This window comes from Boleophthalmus pectinirostris, unplaced genomic scaffold (genome assembly GCF_026225935.1).
Source record: "Boleophthalmus pectinirostris isolate CB_2022bp ecotype Guang Dong unplaced genomic scaffold, ASM2622593v1 HiC_scaffold_16, whole genome shotgun sequence".
Classification (NCBI taxonomy): Eukaryota; Metazoa; Chordata; class Actinopteri; order Gobiiformes; family Gobiidae; genus Boleophthalmus; species Boleophthalmus pectinirostris.
Genome location: NW_026571095.1, coordinates 11,794,149 through 11,812,010, shown reverse-complemented (window position 1 = coordinate 11,812,010; position 17,862 = coordinate 11,794,149). Strand labels below are relative to the sequence as shown.

General features: G+C 37.4%; 1 protein-coding gene across 1 annotated transcript; it reads left to right on the top strand.

Moving 5' to 3' along the window:
* The first annotated feature begins 66 nt into the window (after nt 1-66).
* Nucleotides 67-17,147, top strand: LOC110157533 (desmoglein-2-like protein). The gene is made up of 14 exons (XM_020921884.2): nt 67-226; nt 439-525; nt 2,261-2,416; nt 2,823-2,961; nt 3,049-3,212; nt 4,153-4,287; nt 4,370-4,555; nt 5,120-5,433; nt 6,439-6,581; nt 7,494-7,718; nt 9,701-9,931; nt 11,334-11,461; nt 12,428-12,754; nt 14,532-17,147. Exons 1-14 carry the CDS (start codon nt 182-184, stop codon nt 15,498-15,500), a joined length of 3,249 nt encoding a protein of 1,082 aa, XP_020777543.2. The 5' UTR covers nt 67-181; the 3' UTR covers nt 15,501-17,147.
* The last annotated feature ends 715 nt before the right edge of the window (nt 17,148-17,862 follow it).

Sequence of the window (17,862 nt, the reverse complement as noted above, 5' to 3'; positions counted from 1 at the left end):
CGTTATCAGGAAAAGCTAGTGTGAGCGAGCAGGCAGGGAGAAAGGACCCGCCTATAGCTGACTAAGTTCGTACTTGCTCCAGTAGAGGGTCAAAGTCTGTGCCCAAAGCAACAATAGACAGTGTGTAGCATAAAGCAAACGGAGTTCCACATCACGTAAACCCAACAGACTTCCAGCACCGATGGCGAACTGTCCGAAATTTAGGTTTTTGTTTCTGATTTTAATGGTAAGTACGAATTTTACGCATTACGCCCCAAATTTATTCAGGCGAGTTAACGGGATTTTGGCAGGTGGGGCTGCTTGCTACGACTTTAATATTTAAAATGGAAAAATCAAACTGTAAGAATTACACTCTCGAAAAGTATTTGCTACCGGCTACAAATTGTACTTCTGGTTACGCGCTACGTGAATTAACTTACGTATACATTTTTTCCTTAGTTTTTTCCTGTTGATGCCGAGTGGATCATCGCTCCCAGAAGGCTTTACGAGAACATTGACTACAGGGGACTTGAGTTCATTGCCAGGGTATGTACTTTTTTGATTAATTTTTTTGCTGTGTTGGAATACGGCGTAGTGACACGTTGGATTTGGTATGCGTAAAAGTAGCTCATTGTGGGCTATATATAGGCTAAGACGATGGCTATTGAAAATGTAATTGATTATCTGAAACCCCCTTTAAGAAATAAATGGGGAAAAAATGAATATGTTCTTTAGCCTCTTGTTTTAAAGTTTTAATCTCTGACAATTGCAATTTATAGTCTTTTTAGCTGAAAATAAGTGGTGAAAATGGGTCCTTAACTATTTCTATATCGATTTATGGTTCTGTACATGATAGCTGAAACAACCATTTTTTGTTTTTTCTTGTACTGATGGGCAAGTTTTTGTTAGTTATTCTGTTCTACTACAAAATTTGAGCTGCAAATGTTTGGATAAATCTGAATCACAGATAGAAACTAAGTCTTAAGTTGTTCATTTTGATAGCCTCATTTTGGTTATTGCAGCTCACACTTTTTAACAGTGTTGCACATTTAGAGAGATTTAAGATTATTGTATCAGTGTCATAAATGAGTTTTAATATATATTTCATGGAGGAATGCTATGTTTTCTTCAGCAAAGTATTGCCCTTCAAAGTTTGTTATTGTGACAGGCCTAGTCTTAACATCTTAAAATGTGTGGACTAAAGACTGTTCGGTGACCTGGATTTGATCAGAATTAGAGATTAAAGGTGCATTGTGTAACTTTTCTGGTGCTGCTTGTTTCTGTGAATATGTCATTGCTCTGCTTGGAATGTTCCACAGTATGACATTAAACAGTGCTACCTTACATTCTTTCAATCACAGGTGGTTTTATAGCTCAAAAACACTTAGAAAAACAGGCATTCTTACTCTGAGCAGGGTCGCCTCTCCATAGATCTGACCTGTAACTTGGTCTGGTTTGGTCTCAGTGAAGATAGAAAGATTTAATACCAAAATGTGAAACATTTCAGACAAAACATCTGTAGAGGGAGAAAACCCTCCACCGGAAAAATTACACAATGTGCCTTTAAGATGAAGTCCCTCTTTAGTGTAAGATAAACTAGATCTGTTTTTTTTTTTTTTTTTTGCTATGTGGGAGTTATTGTCCTTTGTATTTTTGGGAAAAGCGATGGAGATGGCATGTTTCTACCTTTATATTGTATGAGCAGTGTTGTCTGTATAGTACACCTGTTGAGTGTAGTAATGTGTTGCCTTAAGGTGACAGACAAATCAGACTTCATGACAGATAAGATGAATCATTTGACATATAGTTTAGACAGCTCGGAACAGGCTGGATAACATAAAACTCTTGTCTTTTACTTGTGTGACAACATGTTCCTTTTTATTCCCTTAGATTTGCTCTGTTAAAGAAAATAATTTGTGTTTATGATTAGGAAAATGTGGGCCCTTTAACATTTAATTTGGGGATTATTTGGTTTATCAAATATTTGGATTGTTTAGTTCAAATAATTGTGAAAATATTATGAGTAAAATTTTGTCATTTCAGTTCAAAGTTAATTTTCATAAAGCTAGTCACATATTGTAATGTCAGTGAAAGTGAATTAAGAAGTTCTCAATAGTTGGGTTATGTTGTCAATAACCATAAAATCTTTTCTTTTTAGAATTACGGTGATGCATCAAACTCGATTTCACAGACATGATGACTCATTTGACTCATAGTTTGGATTACAGAAATGTCTTGTGTTTTACTCGTTTGACAAAATGTTTTTTTCTTATTTCCTTAGATTCGCTCGGATAAAGAAAATTTCACAAAAGTCTTCTATTCACTACGTGGCCCTGGTGTTAACGAGTACCCATTTAATGTATTTGGCGTTGATTCTAACACGGGATATGTTAGAATCTACGCTATTTTGGACAGAGAACAATTTGACTCCTATCAAGTAAGCACAGTGGAATAATTATTTAAAAATAACATGTTTTGCATGATTATTATTAGTTTTTTTTGTTTGTTTTCTATTTGGTTGTGTTGCACTGAAAAACTTAGAAAACATGTATCCTTACTGTGAGCGGGCTTGTATCTTCACAAACCTGACTCTTACATGGCCTGGTGAAGTGCCTCTTCCTGCTTGTTTCCATGGAAATGTTGGTCCTTTGGCTATAATGTTGCACAGTGTGGCATAAAAATATATATCTATCCCTGGAGAATGTTCCAGAGTGTGGTTTTAACTTTTTAATTCCATGGAGTCATGAAGGGGACATACCACCGCCAGAAAGTTGCATGCTGTATTTTAAAAACGATAGAAAGAAGAAAAAAAAAACCTTAATACACATATTTTTTTGTATTAGTTACTAGGTGAGGCAAGATTTAGCGATGGAACCCGTGCAGAAAAAGACATCCCCATTCCTATCAAAGTTTTGGATCAGAATGACTGTACACCTGTGATCAAACTACAGACTGGCTCAGTTCTTGAAGCAAGTGCAATTGGTAAGACGACAATTAAGATCTAAATAAATCTAAATAAAATAATTTCATGAAGACTTTCTAAACACATTTTTCACTCAATGTTTTCAGGCACCGTTGTGATGAGGGTGATCGCCACTGACGCAGATGAAGAAAATTCTCTCCACTCACAGATACATTACAGTATTGTGCAGGAGAGTAATGTCGGGGGCATGTTCGAGCTAAATGCAAGAACAGGAGAGGTCATAGTGCGAAGGACTACGCTGGACAGAGAGGTCAGCTACTTTTATGAATCATACGAATTATTGATACTTCTCTGACTACTAGTATGTCTATGGAGGAATGTGCAGCAGTTCCCATGGTGAAACAATGCCCACTTTAGTAAATACAGTGTGACATGTTTTTAGATTGTTAAAAAGCTCAAGTAAAAAGTGCAAAATGGATTTAAACAAACTGAGATCAATATGAGGGTTGTGACTAGGGGTGTAACAATATCCAAGTCTCACAATCCAATATCGTCACGGTATGAACCTCACAGTACGATATTTATTGCGATATCGTGGGAAAGCTCACGATATGGTAGGGAGGCTCACGATTAGGGCTGTAACAATATCCAAATCTCTCGGTACGATATTTTCACAATATACATCTCACAGCACGATATTTATTGCGATATTTTGTGGCGTTAATATGCTACTTTTTCCTCTTAAAATGCCTTGACAAGACTTAATCCAAAGAACTAAGACTTAAAAGTGCTTAGAAGCATTATTTCTTCTTGTAGTCTGCACTGAAATGGAGCAAAGGATCATGGTCTATGTAGTTCCCTCTGACTTTTTTTTTTTAGCTCTTGCACCATAACTCTTAATTTAAGCAAAGAGACTTGAAATTCAATATATTGTGATGGTCCACGCTATTATTGTGAGAACTTTGACGATACAATATCGCGATATTTCGGTTATTGTTACATCTCTAGTTGTGACTGTAATGTTATTTAAGAAAGACTTGTGTAAGCATCTGTTGCAGTATCACCTAAGTCAGTTGTGTAAAAACAAAACTCATTAAAATCTAACTTGAGTAACAGAGCTTCACAGACAGAGCAGTGCCTCCAGTTAGCCTCACCCCGCCCTAGAGAACGTTGATTACATCAGCTGCAAAGTATCAATAGTGTAATATGAATATGTCTAATGCAATGGCTCATCTGTTTGTCTTCTGTAGACTAAAGACACTTACAAGCTCACCATAAGAGCTGCTGATATGAATGGTGCAGCTGGAGCAAATGTGGGAACGGGCGAAATTGAAATAAAACTTCTGGACATAAATGACAATATTCCCACTCTGGAAAGAGAATTTGTAAGTCATTGTTTTCTACATTTTGTTAAAAAAAAAAAACTGTTATTATTGGCTTTGTTGTGAGAAATGATTTCTCTTCTAGTATGAGGCAAGTGTGGAGGAAAATACAGTGAATGTGGAAGTGCTGAGGATTCAAGCGATTGACCTGGACATGATGTACTCTGAAAACTGGATGGCTGTTTATGAGATAACCGACGGAAACCAGGCTGGCTATTTCACCATTACCACGGATCCAAAAACAAATGAGGGAATAATCATGATTCAGAAGGTAAATATTGCAAATGTTAATTCATTATTAAAGGTGGAATATGTAGCGTTTTTGATGTTTTCATTTCTATAAAACTTGGAAAACTCCACAGATCTGACCAGTAACTAGACCTTCTGGCATCAGCAGCTTGTCTCTATGGAGATCGATATGTTTAGATACATAGATAAGACAATATAAATCGTCATGGAAACAAACAAGTGGAGTGTAGCATGTAATTTGTCTGTACCACAAAAAGTTACATATTGCACCTTTAATATTTAATTATGGGAATATTTGGTCTACTTTAAATTGTAATTATTTAGGTCACAAAAAGTTGAGCAAATTTAAGTGATTTCAGTTCTTTTTTTTTTTTTTACCTGGCCATGTATATTCACATTAACTTAAGTTTGATTTCTTATAGTTAGTCACATATTGTATTAGAAAATGTGAATGAAAGTGAATTAAGAATTTGACAGTTGTTTGTTTATGGTGTCAGTAATCATAAATAATTATAAAAATATATAATGTTTCTTTTCTTAATAATCATAACACATTTTTCAACCTTATTTACAACTCTAATTACAGTCGATTGACTATGAAGAACTCAAAGTCGTCAACCTGGAAGTGTCTGTGCGCAACAAAGCGTCGTACAACTTTGGAAGTGCGGTGATAGTAGGAGGAGTAGGAGGAGGAGGGGCTGGAGGAGGGGCTGGAGGAGGAGCCGGGAAAGGATACCCAATCAAAATCAATGTGATCAACCAGAAAGAAGGCCCCAAATTCCAGCCAAGTGTCAAAGTAGTGGCCATTTCAGAAGACCGTACACAAGTGACACTCCACTCCATCATCAGTAGATACGCTGCCATAGATACGGACACAGGGCTGATAGCGACTAACGTCAGGTATGTACAAAATATGCAAAATAGCGTAGTAACTTTTACGGTGGAGGGTCCACCACGTGCTGGTCTCCATGGAGATGGTATTGCTTAGCCTAATTCATCAGCTGGTTTAACTTCGTAGAAACCGTCTGACCTTGCAGTGTTAGAATTTGTTCGCTTGACAGTAGGCGGGTACTTGTTTTTATTTAACCAAGCTGGTATATTAAGCTTTTCCCAAATCCCGTAGGAAGAAGGGCAATAATGTCTTTCCCTTGATAAAATTCACTGAACATTCTCTTTGTTCCGGCTTTAAATCCTTGATTTCAGGAATCGTTGCCAACAGAGAATGTCTTTGCTGATTGGCTGGTGCCCGAACTCGCACTTCTGGGGTTTTTGTGAACCGTCTCGTGTATTTCGAATCCTAGTCACAGGAGAGAAATGAAATTGAGTGGAGGCACTAGGTCATATTTTGAAGCGTGATATACTGCTGAAGTAAATATAGACGATAAATAAAAATATCGAAACTAAATCATAAAGCAGAATTCTCCCGCTAAAACTACTCTAAACGTATATTACAGTAAAATAAATAAATAAATTAATTAATATAAATATCAGAATGCAACACATAAGTAGTTAGTATGTCTCTATAATGAGTAGAAGTTCATAATTCAACTCTCTACAGCTCAAATCTCATCATAGTACAGAAAAATAACTAATAAATATTGGCCCCTTAAAAGTATTCTTCCATTTAACATATATTGAACGATAAGTCGAAATATTAATTATCATGACAGGCCTAGGTATTGCACTGTCTGGAAAACTCATCTGCTAAACTCATCTATCTTCGTTGGGGTTAACTAGGTGACACCAGCGTAAAGGTTAGATATTTGCATGACAGGTATGTTTAATGCTATACTGTGAAACATTCCAAGGAAGGTAAGCATCTACATGGTGGTAGCGGACTCTCACCACCCGCTAGAAATGTTACAGAGGGCTATTGACTAATTTTATTTTATTGAATGGTTTTAGATATGCGAAGATCTATGATGAGGATAACTGGCTGATCATTGATGAGAATACAGCTGACATTAAGCTGAATAAGTTGCCAGATCGGGAGTCCAAGTACTTGATCAATGGAACCTACTATGCTCAAATTATTTGCATCACTAACGGTAAGTAAAATAAATGTATACTTTAAAGGGCTCATATGTTATAATGTTGTTTCCTCATCACAAATATACCTGGAGTTGTGTTTTGTTTCATGTTATACACACAAACCCTGCATATTTAGTGTTCATCTCTCAAACACTCTGTTCCACCTTGTGATACTACCACGTGGTAATACAGGAAGTGCTCCACTGTGTTTATAAACTCCGTACACCTTCACTAGAATCATTTGGATGATTTCAGATCTGGAATTGCCAATCTCTAGTGAACTAAAGGTAAAAGGTAGCTGTTATCTTGAAAACTACCGCTTCATGACATCACGAGGTGGAACAGAGCATTTTGAGCTATGAAGATAGAGCCAGACTAATATATAATATAATAATTCTAACTTTTTTTTTTTTTTTTTTTCATTGATGAAGTATAAAAAAGCATTAACAGTGTCACAACATCAAACATACAAGAAATGAATGAAAAGGAGCAGAAAGAAGAGTCATTTTATGTTATCTGCCCTCTTTTCCCTTTTCCAGACAATACATCAACACCGATAGTTACTTTAAAACAGTTCAAATCAGTACATTTCAGTCACAATTATTAATCAATTGCAAACTGAAATCTTGCACAAATTAGTTTCGTTTTTCATACACATTGAACTGTGTTTTTTAAATGCCATCATTGTACTTGATTCTTTTATATCTTTGTCAAAACTATTCCATAAATTAACTCCTTTCACAGTAACATGGCTTAAAGCTCATAAGAGTCAAATTTGCATAATATAGGACCTTAAAAAGTTGTACAGACACCAAGCAACATTTAATTCTAGTGTGTGAATAAATGTAATAATATCTGAGAAATAGTGTTGGTAGTATTTGGGACTATTGTAGTAGTAACTTATAGTGATAATATTATCCATATTTTAGACTCCCCAGCCAAGACTGCTACCGGCACCATTGCAATTCAAGTGGAGGACTTCAATGACCACTGCCCAGAGCTGACCGTCACCAAACAGACCATGTGCTTCGAGGACACATCTGTTTACGCCACGGCCGTCGATAAAGACGAATTCCCCAACTCAGCACCATTTGTTTTCACTATCATTGAATCTAAAACTACAGGAGGAAAATGGACTGTGGAGCCTTTCAATGGTAAGACAGACTACTATTTTAACTACCATCGGTTTAGCAGGTTCAGTCACGTTTGATGATTATAGTATCAAGTTTTCATCATATAATCATGGTTCTCCAAGCAGGTTTACCAAGACACTACACAGAGGCATGTCACAATAACAGTTTTGAAGATTTGAAGCACAATATATGGCTACAAAGAAATATTGAAACTATTGTATGTTACTAAAATGAAGATAATCCCAGTAAACCATTTTTAAATAGTCAGTATCATTAAAGGGCCTGAGCTGTAACAAATAAATAGAGAATGAACCAATAATTATATTTATAGAAGTTATTTACTCATAGCCTGATTAATCAGCCGGTTTCACTTTGTGGAAATCGTTTGACCTCGCAGCGTTAAAATTTGTTTGCTCGATGGTAGGCGGGTACTTTTTTTATTTAGCCTATCGCTGTTATTTGGTAGTCACGTATGTAATGCAGTTAACAGGGCTAACTGGTATATTAAGCTTTTCCTAAATCCAGTAGGAAGAAGGGCAATAACGTTTTTCCCCTTGATAAAATTTAGCAAACATTCTCTTTAAATCCTTGATCTCGGGAATCGTTGCCAACACAGAATGTATGGCTCATTGCTGATTGGCTGGTGCCTGAACTCACACTTCCAGGGTTCTTGCAAACCGTCTAGTGTATTCTGATTCCTGACCTAGTCGCTGGAGAGAAACGAAATTGAGCGGAGGTACTAGGTGGTGCCAGCCTGGCTAATTTATTCAGCCCTTGTCAGCTCAAATCTTATCAAAGTGCAGAAACATAACTAAAAAGAAATTGTACACATGATAAATTTGGGCCCCAAAATATACTGTTCTAGCTTTCATATATGGAATAAGTTGAATTAGTAATTACAGTGACAGGCCTAACTGCACATCTTATCTTGGTGGTCGTAAATTAAAGCTGGAACATGTCACTCCAGGAATAGACTCCATCATTAGTTTTTATTACCATTGGAAATCTGTCATAGGCTAAATATGCACAGAACTGCAGCTAAATTAAACAGTTTTTTATGTATATGTGCTGGTACAAAACATTGACAAGTTGCACTATGTACCCTGCTTGTTACCCTAGAGATGTTATTGCTTTGGTTGGAATTTGAACTTATCTATCTCACATTTGATGAAGGTGTTTTTATTGCAAACGTACAGTTGCCTCTCCACATATTTGACTGGTAACTTGATCCTGTGGCACTACTGGCTTTTCTCCGTGGAGAAGTTTAATGAAATACTGTGGGAAATAATAAATATCTCCATAGAGACAAGCACGTGGTGAAAAAAGTTGCATGGTGCACATTTACTACTCAAATTTACTTCTAAAAATATAAAAGAAATCAAGAATCTCTAGAATTTTTTGATGTGATGTTGTATACTAGCCTGATTCATCACCTGGTTTCACTTCGTAGAAAACATCTAACCTTGCAGTGTTAGAATTTGTTCACTCGACGGTAGGTGGGTACTTTTTATCATTTAACCAATCGCTGCTATTTGGCAGTCGCATATGTAATGCGCCGCTATCAAGGCTAACTGGTATATTAAGCTTTTTCCAAATCCCATAGGAAGCAGGTGATGAAATTCACCAAACATTCTCTTTGTTCCAACTTTAAATCCTTGATCTCGGGAATTGTTGACAACACTGAATATATGGCTCTTCGCTGATTGTTTGGTGCCTGAACTTGCACTTCCGGGGTTTTTGCAAACAATCTAGTGTATTCTGATTCCTAGTCGCTGGAGAGAAATGAAATTGAGCGGAGGCACTAGGGTGCCAACCTGGGCTCTATGCAATATTAGTTAATCTCCAGCTTCTACTTATGTGGTTATAAAAAATGTATGCAAAGCCAGAACAAACAAAATAAACCAGAACATAGACAAATTGACGCAACATAGAATTATATTTCCTATCATATAAAAACACTGCTTACATTTTAATCAATATATTCTTTTTTGTCCATTTTTCAGAAACTACTGTCATTCTGAGGGAACACTCCAACGTCTGGCCCGGTCATTACAAGGTTGCCCTGGAGATAAAAGACCAGCAGGGCAAAGCATGTGGAGAGGTGCAGGTGATGGATGTGTCTGTGTGCACTTGTGAGGAGAATACAAAAACCTGCACACATCGAACCAACAAGACTGTGGAGTTCGGGCCCTGGGGTATCCTTGCGCTGCTGCTAGGCCTGCTCTTTCTACTATGTGAGTAACCTGTGTTTTCTTAAGAGTCATTTACTTTCTCTCATGGCAACGTAACATGCAAGTTGTAACAGGGAGACCGCAACTGAGAAGGGCGGGACCTAGGTGGGACTCGGGGTGGGCTGTGGTATGTGCAAAAGGAACGCTGCTTAGGTGTAATTCACATAAATACACTGCAAACACTAAAATCTAGCCAAGTTAAGATGACTTGAATTAAGAAGGTTTTATCATGATTTGAGTAAATTTCACGTGTAAGTAAAATTTTCTACCAATGGAATAAGAGTTTTTGTACTTAAATATGAAAATACATTTTACTACACAGATAAGATAAGAAAAACAACAACTCTTTGCACCTCTTTTGCAGTTAAAGTGAATGGATTTTCTAATCTATCTAATACAAAAATAACTAGAAAAGCACTCAGAGAGCACAGACCTCCTCCAAGGACTACAGTCCCCCTCATATTAATTGTGTTTTCCATAAATATTTGTCTTGTATCTTTCAATTTGGAATATGAAAGAGGATCCCATTGTCCATTCCTGAGTCAAATTTCATGGGGTTTGGTCAATAATTAACCGAGATATTGAGAAACAAAATTTTTGGCCCCATTTACCACAATGTTAACTAAAATTTCAAAGTGAATCCAGGATTTCTTCCGGATCACCCCCAAAATGAAATCAGTTCTTCCTTTTCACATTTCCAACAAATCCTGAAAATTTCATCAAAATCGGCCCATAACTTTTTGAGTTATGTTGCTAACAGACAAACAAACAAACAAACAAAGAAACAAACAGACAAACGCCGGCAAAAACATAACCTCCTTGGCGGAGGTAACTAGATGCTGTCATCTGGATAATTGCTGACTTCAGGGTGTGTAGAGTTGAAAACAAGTTTTTTTTTAGTTTTTTTTTTTTACATAAAATATATAATAGTATGTTATGTATTGTTCGAAAAGGAGTGGGAAGAAGTTTTAACGGTGTGCTTAATTTCCCCCATTACGTTATTTTAAATGACAGGATATTACATTTGATACTTCCTGCTGTGTATCTGCACTACATAACAGACTTCTGCAGACACTAAACTATACATTCATCTCAGTACTTACACGTTTCTAATTGTTGTTACTAAAACTAGTGTTAAAATTAGACTTATTATTAAAATCTAAAGTATCAAAAGTATCAAGTATCAAAAGACAACATGGTGATTTTTTAATATATAAAGTGGAGTTTAAAATTACGCTCTATTAAAAAAATCTATTGATTATCAGTCCTTCTCCTGAATATCAGAACAAAGAATTACATTTACATTTCTGCAACATATAAATAATGATGGGACATTCCAGTAAATATTGTGTGCAAACAGTCCACAAGTGTTAGCAGTAACCAAGTATTGTATTGTGTGTTTCAGTGCTTCCTCTGCTGCTGCTGTTCTGCCTGTGTGGAGGGGCCTCTGCTCTAGGAGATTTCAAGGCTATTCCTTTTGAAACAAAACAACAGCTTATTTCATATCACACTGAGGGAAAAGGAGAAGACAAGGTACATAATTTATGCACATTATTTGCTAATTCAAATATATATATATTTTTTTCTATATGGCTATAATGCAGTTACAGATTATTTTACTGCTAAAACACATTGAAAAGTGTGAGTGGGGTCAAATCTCCACAATATGAGCTGTAACTTGGCTTGGTGGTTTCAACTGCTTGTTTTTATGAACTCAGATAATTTTAATGACGTTCCTCAAAGCATCTCCATGAAGACAAGCATGTGGCGACCATTCACATTATTGTAAAAGTTACATAGTGAACCTAAAGACATCAACAAAATAACCATATACGACAACAACGATATTCTTTCAACTCTTATTCTTTTTAGCCAACTTAATCACAAAATCAGCAGTTTAACAAATTACACTTTTTGCCTCTTTTTACCCTCATTTGTCATTTTACCTGCTATTTATCCTGTCCATATGGTGGATCATACATAATAATAGTCTGAGACACTTATTGTACGTAATAGTGCTGCATCCTTTTAAATTAACCCTCTCAGGCTCAAATTAATTTTTAGTATCAGGAAAAATCTGATATTTGGGGAAAATTGTAATATTGGGTAGTAATATACAATCCTGACTTTTTTATTCTTTGTAAAAAAAAAAAAAAAAAAAAGTATTTTGCACTTCTGACAGGCCGTTTGCGTGTAGCCATTCTTGCACAGTCTGCATCGCCCACGTTTATCAGCATGGATGGGACATAAGGCTCCTGAGTTAAAAAAGCTCATAAAATATGGATGTGGAGTAAGTAGGTAATTGGCATTTAGCTGTTGCAAATCTGCAACGTCTGCCTGGAGAGGGTTAAATTTTAAAAATAAAATAAAATGCATTGCAATATTTTTTTCAACATTTCAACATTACGTGACAAAATAAATATCATAGCTCACGCTACTATACTATTTAATATTATGACATTATCTGAAACCCAACCATTGCATATTCATTTTTTCTAGGACGTGCCGCTCCTCACCGCCCCCCTGGAGATAGATGGTGGCGCGGGGGTGGTCACTAAAGACGTGAACACCCTGAGCGGAGGTGGAACCATGGGAGGAGGAGGAGGAGGGTTTGGAGGAGGGTTTGGAGGAGGCATGCACACAAACACATGGAGGGAGAACGTGGACGATTATAACCAGTACAGCCACTTCAACAGATATGGGCACAGGGAACACTTTCAGGGAGGGACGCTGACCGGACACGAGCACTACATGACCCAAACTGGTGCTGGAGCATTTGACGGCATGGCCCTCTCCGAAAACTTCCTGGGAGAGTATTATTTAAATGTGAGTAAAAGTTAAAATAATATAAATTGTGTAAATAGAATATGGTTCTATTTGGGTTCTCGGTAGCTACAGAAATATTGAGGCTCAAAGTTTTGACCACTCACAGAGAAAATGGAATCAGGAAGGATTTTTTTTTTTTTTTTGCTAATATAAACCTAAACAATTACCAAACTCTTGAAGAAGGTATTCAGAAACAAGAATATATAATACTCAATTTTGGCAAAAACATTAGATAGAACCATATACTTCTAAGGGGAAGAAATGTGTTGTTTTGAGGTTATGCAAAATTTGAAAATTTACATTACATTACATTTTGGTACATTTTAGCACGCATCAAAAGGATTGCAAAAGTTAGGAGAATCCACATAAAAATAAGTAAGTATTTAGATAAGGAGTCAATATTGTCCATATCTATTTAGGAGAAATTGGGAATTGTCAGTTGAAACATTGCAAGTGATAAGAAACATAGCCTGCAGCGTGTTTGGCGAGGTTCATGTGAATCTAGTATGCTGTTTAAATGTGTATGTCTGTCCTTAATCCTTTCCACTTTGCTAGTTAAACAACGTCAACCAGTTTGGACTTAATGTTAGTACAGCCTCTTTTGAATTTTTTTGTGCGTTGGAGCTGAATTGAAGCTTAGAGAGATTACATTTTTATTCCTGCAAGATATTAAAAAACATCTGAAATCCATTTTTGAGAAAGAGGTGGAATGTTGCCGTACTGGGTTGAATTAAAGGGTCTGTACCCGAATTTTTCCCATTTGAACATTTGAGCAAAATTTGCCGTGCTCCAGTTGAGATATTTTGTATAAAAAGCAACTCATGAGGTTAAAATAAGTCCACTGCCTGCTTCAACCGTCTAATAATCAGGAAGAACACAGTTAGCATGCTAGTGTTTGTTAGCATTACCACAAACGAGGGTGATAGGTTCACCTTTACACCTATACTCAATATTCAATAACAGGAGAGAAGACAAGAGATTAATATCTTTTACACGCGTGGAGGGAGTACCGAGAGAAGAGCTTTAGTTACATGTAACTTGCTGTTCACTTAATACCCTCTAAAGCCTTCTCTCGTTTCTCCACGCCTTTTATTCAATATTAGGACCCCTAGTTACAATGGGAACTACTCCTCTCAGAACGGGAGGGGGAACATGCAAAACATTAAACATTAAAGGATAGTAGTTAGATAGTAGTAGATAGTAGTTCCTCTTTTGCTTACAGGAAACACAAAAATAACACTTCAATACAGTATTCAGGCCAAAGTTAAGGTCAGTCTGCCCTTCCTCATTTCATCCTCCTTAGTTTATCCTCCTTAAGCAATGGTCGCCCAAGATGTTTCCTGTTATTGAATTTGACAGGAGTTCGTGACCTTCTGCAAACTCATGAAATCTGCAATACTCAGAAACAGAATTGTTTAAGTGCACATATTGATACATTGATTATAATATGATTAAATAACCAAAAGTGAATATTACATTACCATTACATACACAGTGAGATTAATATAAATGTTGAATCCATCAGAGGGAAACACATAACGGTGAATATTTTGTTTGTTCGGAATGCATAAGATAAGAGGAATAACTTTGGAACACTGCAAACTTGAAATTAAAACTTAAAATTAACCAGATCTGTTTTTTTCATGTTTTTACGAGTAGTAAAGTAAGTAAGTAAGTAAAAGGAAAAAGGAAAAGTCCAGGACAGTGCATTTAAAACATGACAAGAATAAATGAGTACAGATTTTTTCTCAACACATTGATGTTTTCTGCGTTACAGAAATCCAGTCATGAATCGCAGCAAAACCAACAAAAAGATGGATTTCTGGTGTACGATTATGAGGGGCGGGCGTCACCAACAGGTTCGGTGGGCTGCTGCAGTCTTCTGGAGAAAGACAATGACCTCTCTTTCCTCGACGACCTCGGACCCAAGTTCAAAAAGCTCGCCGAAATCTGCCAGGGCTCTGAAATCGTAACCGAGACCGTGGACACCGGGCTCTCCATCTCCCCTCCCAAACCCGTGTCTCCGGTTATTCCCTCCACGCACACCCACGTCCACACGCACTCCGAAACCATCCGCGACAGGGAGAGCAACGTCAACGTCAGCTCTTCCCACGTGACCTCCGGTAACTCCACCCTGATCCAGGAGCGGCACACGGAAACTAATCGGCCCAATGTACACGTGCAGGTGCCTACTCAGACTCTGCTCATCCAGCAGCCCGCCATGTACTACGCAGCCACGCCCATGTACATGGTGGAGCCTAACCCGCAGGTGGTGCTGGTGGCAGGGGGTGCTCAGCAAACAGTAGGACAGGTGGGGCAGGTTGCGGTGGGGCAGATGGGGTTGACTCAAGGGTTGGGGCAGGTGGGGTTGACTCAAGGGTTGGTGCAGGTGGGAGGTCTGCAAGGATCTCAAGGCGTGGTTCTAGTGGATCGGCAGGTAGGGCAGGTGGGCCAAGGTGGCTCCTCCAGGTCGCAGCAGCAGGTGATATTGGTGGAGGAGGGCGGGGTGACGGAGCAGGGCGGACAGCGCGTCGTTCTCTCCCGCCATGGCTCGTCGGGTCAGGGGCTAGAGGTCACAGGTCAGGGGTCGGTGAATGTGCAGAGCGTGGTTGGCGGTTTGTCGGGTTCCACGGGGTCAGTGGAGGATTTTGCGCTGACATCGGGGCCCAAAGCTTCAGGCAGTCAGAGAGTGGTTGTACAACATAAGAAAGTCACAGTCACTGAATCTAGAGAATCCAGGGCATAGGGTGTTCTTTGTTTGCTGTATCCACAATGTCAGTTTGTCACAATGTGTTAGAATATTTTAGAACAGTGCCACTCAAACTTGAAATACTTTATAACAGGATTATTCCAAGGTCAAATCTAGGTCTTAAACTGGATTACACATTTCTACTGTAACTCTAAACAAAGATTTATCTAAAGAAAAACCAAAAAGTGTATAAAATGAACTAAAAATTTGGTAGAGTTCCACCTGAAGGAGCTTGTGTACCACCACATTTTGAGACACTGTTTTAGAATGCTACTTCACTGGCTGTGTGCTATGATGACCATAAGTACAGTTTTACTGCTGCCATTTTTTGGTTGTGTTTTTGTTATGTTTTGGGTCTTTTTTTTTTTTTTTTTTGCAACCTTGACATTATCATTGCAGTATTGGTTTTTCAGCTGGCTCATAGCAAAAATGAATGATTTTGATTTTAAATTCCATAAACATGAACTAACTGTGTCCTCAGATAAACAAATCAAATACAGCTTTTACTGGTAACTATTGTAATGCTTAGGATTGTTATTTTAATGTGTTTTTTAACATCTTCAGAATGCCGACTACATACAGTTCCTTTAAGGACATTCAGTCAGAGTGTCCCTCACTGGTCCTCGCCCTAAAACATTGTATTTACTGCCCTAGTACTTGTGAAGGAACTCCCACATAAACAACAGGCCAAACCAGTCAGACCTACAGCGGGGCATACCAATTATCCCCACCCCACACCACTCTGATTGGTGACCTCTCGTTTGTACTGCTAAAGACTGCAACTGTCATGTTTAAAAGTACTGTACAGGTACAGTTTTTACTTGTTGTTTAGGTCGGTGGACTGATGTTAATATTTTGAATCACACATGGAAAAATAGTTGTTCTAACATGACTTTAACTACACTTTTTTTTGCACTTTTTTGTATATCCAGAGATTGCCTTTAATAGTTTACAACATTATTTTATACTGCATTGTTCTATGCAAAATGGAGTTAATACTAAACACATTTTGGTATCACTTTATAATAGCTTAATTGGCCGTAATAAAGCATGGTTTATTTATTAAAGTTTATCAAAGGTCTTTTACCAGATTTTTTTACCATGTATTTGAGGAAAATTGTCCTGCCCCAGTACAAGCAGCTTTTGAGATTAAAATAAGTCTGCTCTGTTCTGCTGTCTGCATTTAATTAAAAAGCATTTTACTGTCCAGATAATCAGGAAGTGCAGGGTTAGCATACTAGTTGTTGTTAAAGGTACCATCAAGGCAAAAAAGATTATCTAGATTTTTTAGTGCTCCTGCTGGGAAAAAAGAAGTTTTCTCTTAATGAAGCACAGCCAAAAGTATTTTCCACAAATGAACAAGAATCACTAATCTTGACTGATACCAAACAAACTTCTATTAGTAACCTGGGTATTGTTTTGTTTCTGTTAATGCACTCTTTTGTAAAATATATTTCTATATATGCGTGTGCTTAAATATTTGCAAATAACAGGTAGATCTTTTGTATATTATGGGAATAAATGCTGAAAGTTCACATTTGTTGATAATTTTTGGTTTGGGATTTAATGCTGTTTTTTATGAAATGCTTAAAAACAAATCTTTGAGATGTATTTGAAAATAAATAAAAGAGGTTCTAATGTTGAGTGAGTATTATTTTTCACTTTTACTCTGAAAAAACCTTTACACAATGTTTATAAAGACTATAAAGACTCAAATCACTACAATTGAATTTTGTTTAAAGAAACATTTAATGAGAAGTGAATGCAGACCATGTATTTTCGCATTTGAGCTGTCATTTTCAAAGTTGCAATCTAGCTGATTTAGACCTAAAAGGACTCTGAATCCTCACTCAATCTTTAATCAGTGCTAGTGCAGCCTTTGCAGCTCAGTGAGTGAATTCTGGAGGTTCTGATCTTTCACATGAGGCATGACCTGTCCATACGCGAAGAAAACTTTTATGTGTTCTCTATCTGCAGATTCAAATGTGATTGCATCTAAAAAAATACCTATAAAAAGAGCATGACTACACACAGTTCCTTTAATTCAAATGCGGAAATGATGTGTCTGTTTTTCATATCATATCTACATGTAAGATTAGTGCTTTTACTCCTGACATGGAAGTGCAGACAGTACATTTCATCTGACACATGGAAAATTCTTGCGTTGACAACCGTGACATGACCAGGGTGTGTCCACATGAGTTCTGATTCCACACTGTTCTGATTGTCAACCGCCTCGTGTACCTCTGTGCCTCCCCACAACGTCACGGTATTCACAAATTTCACCACACACACACACACACACACACACATACCGGTCTGACACAGCCACATAAGGAAGATGGACAAGTTTTCAAGT

Excerpts from the sequence above, each read along its gene's own strand:
- LOC110157533 (XM_020921884.2), top strand. The coding sequence starts at position 182 with ATGGCGAACTGTCCGAAATTTAGGTTTTTGTTTCTGATTTTAATG. Across the intron at positions 2,962-3,048 it reads TCTTGAAGCAAGTGCAATTG|GCACCGTTGTGATGAGGGTG; the intron begins GTAAGACGACAA and ends CAATGTTTTCAG. Across the intron at positions 5,434-6,438 it reads CTGATAGCGACTAACGTCAG|ATATGCGAAGATCTATGATG; the intron begins GTATGTACAAAA and ends GAATGGTTTTAG.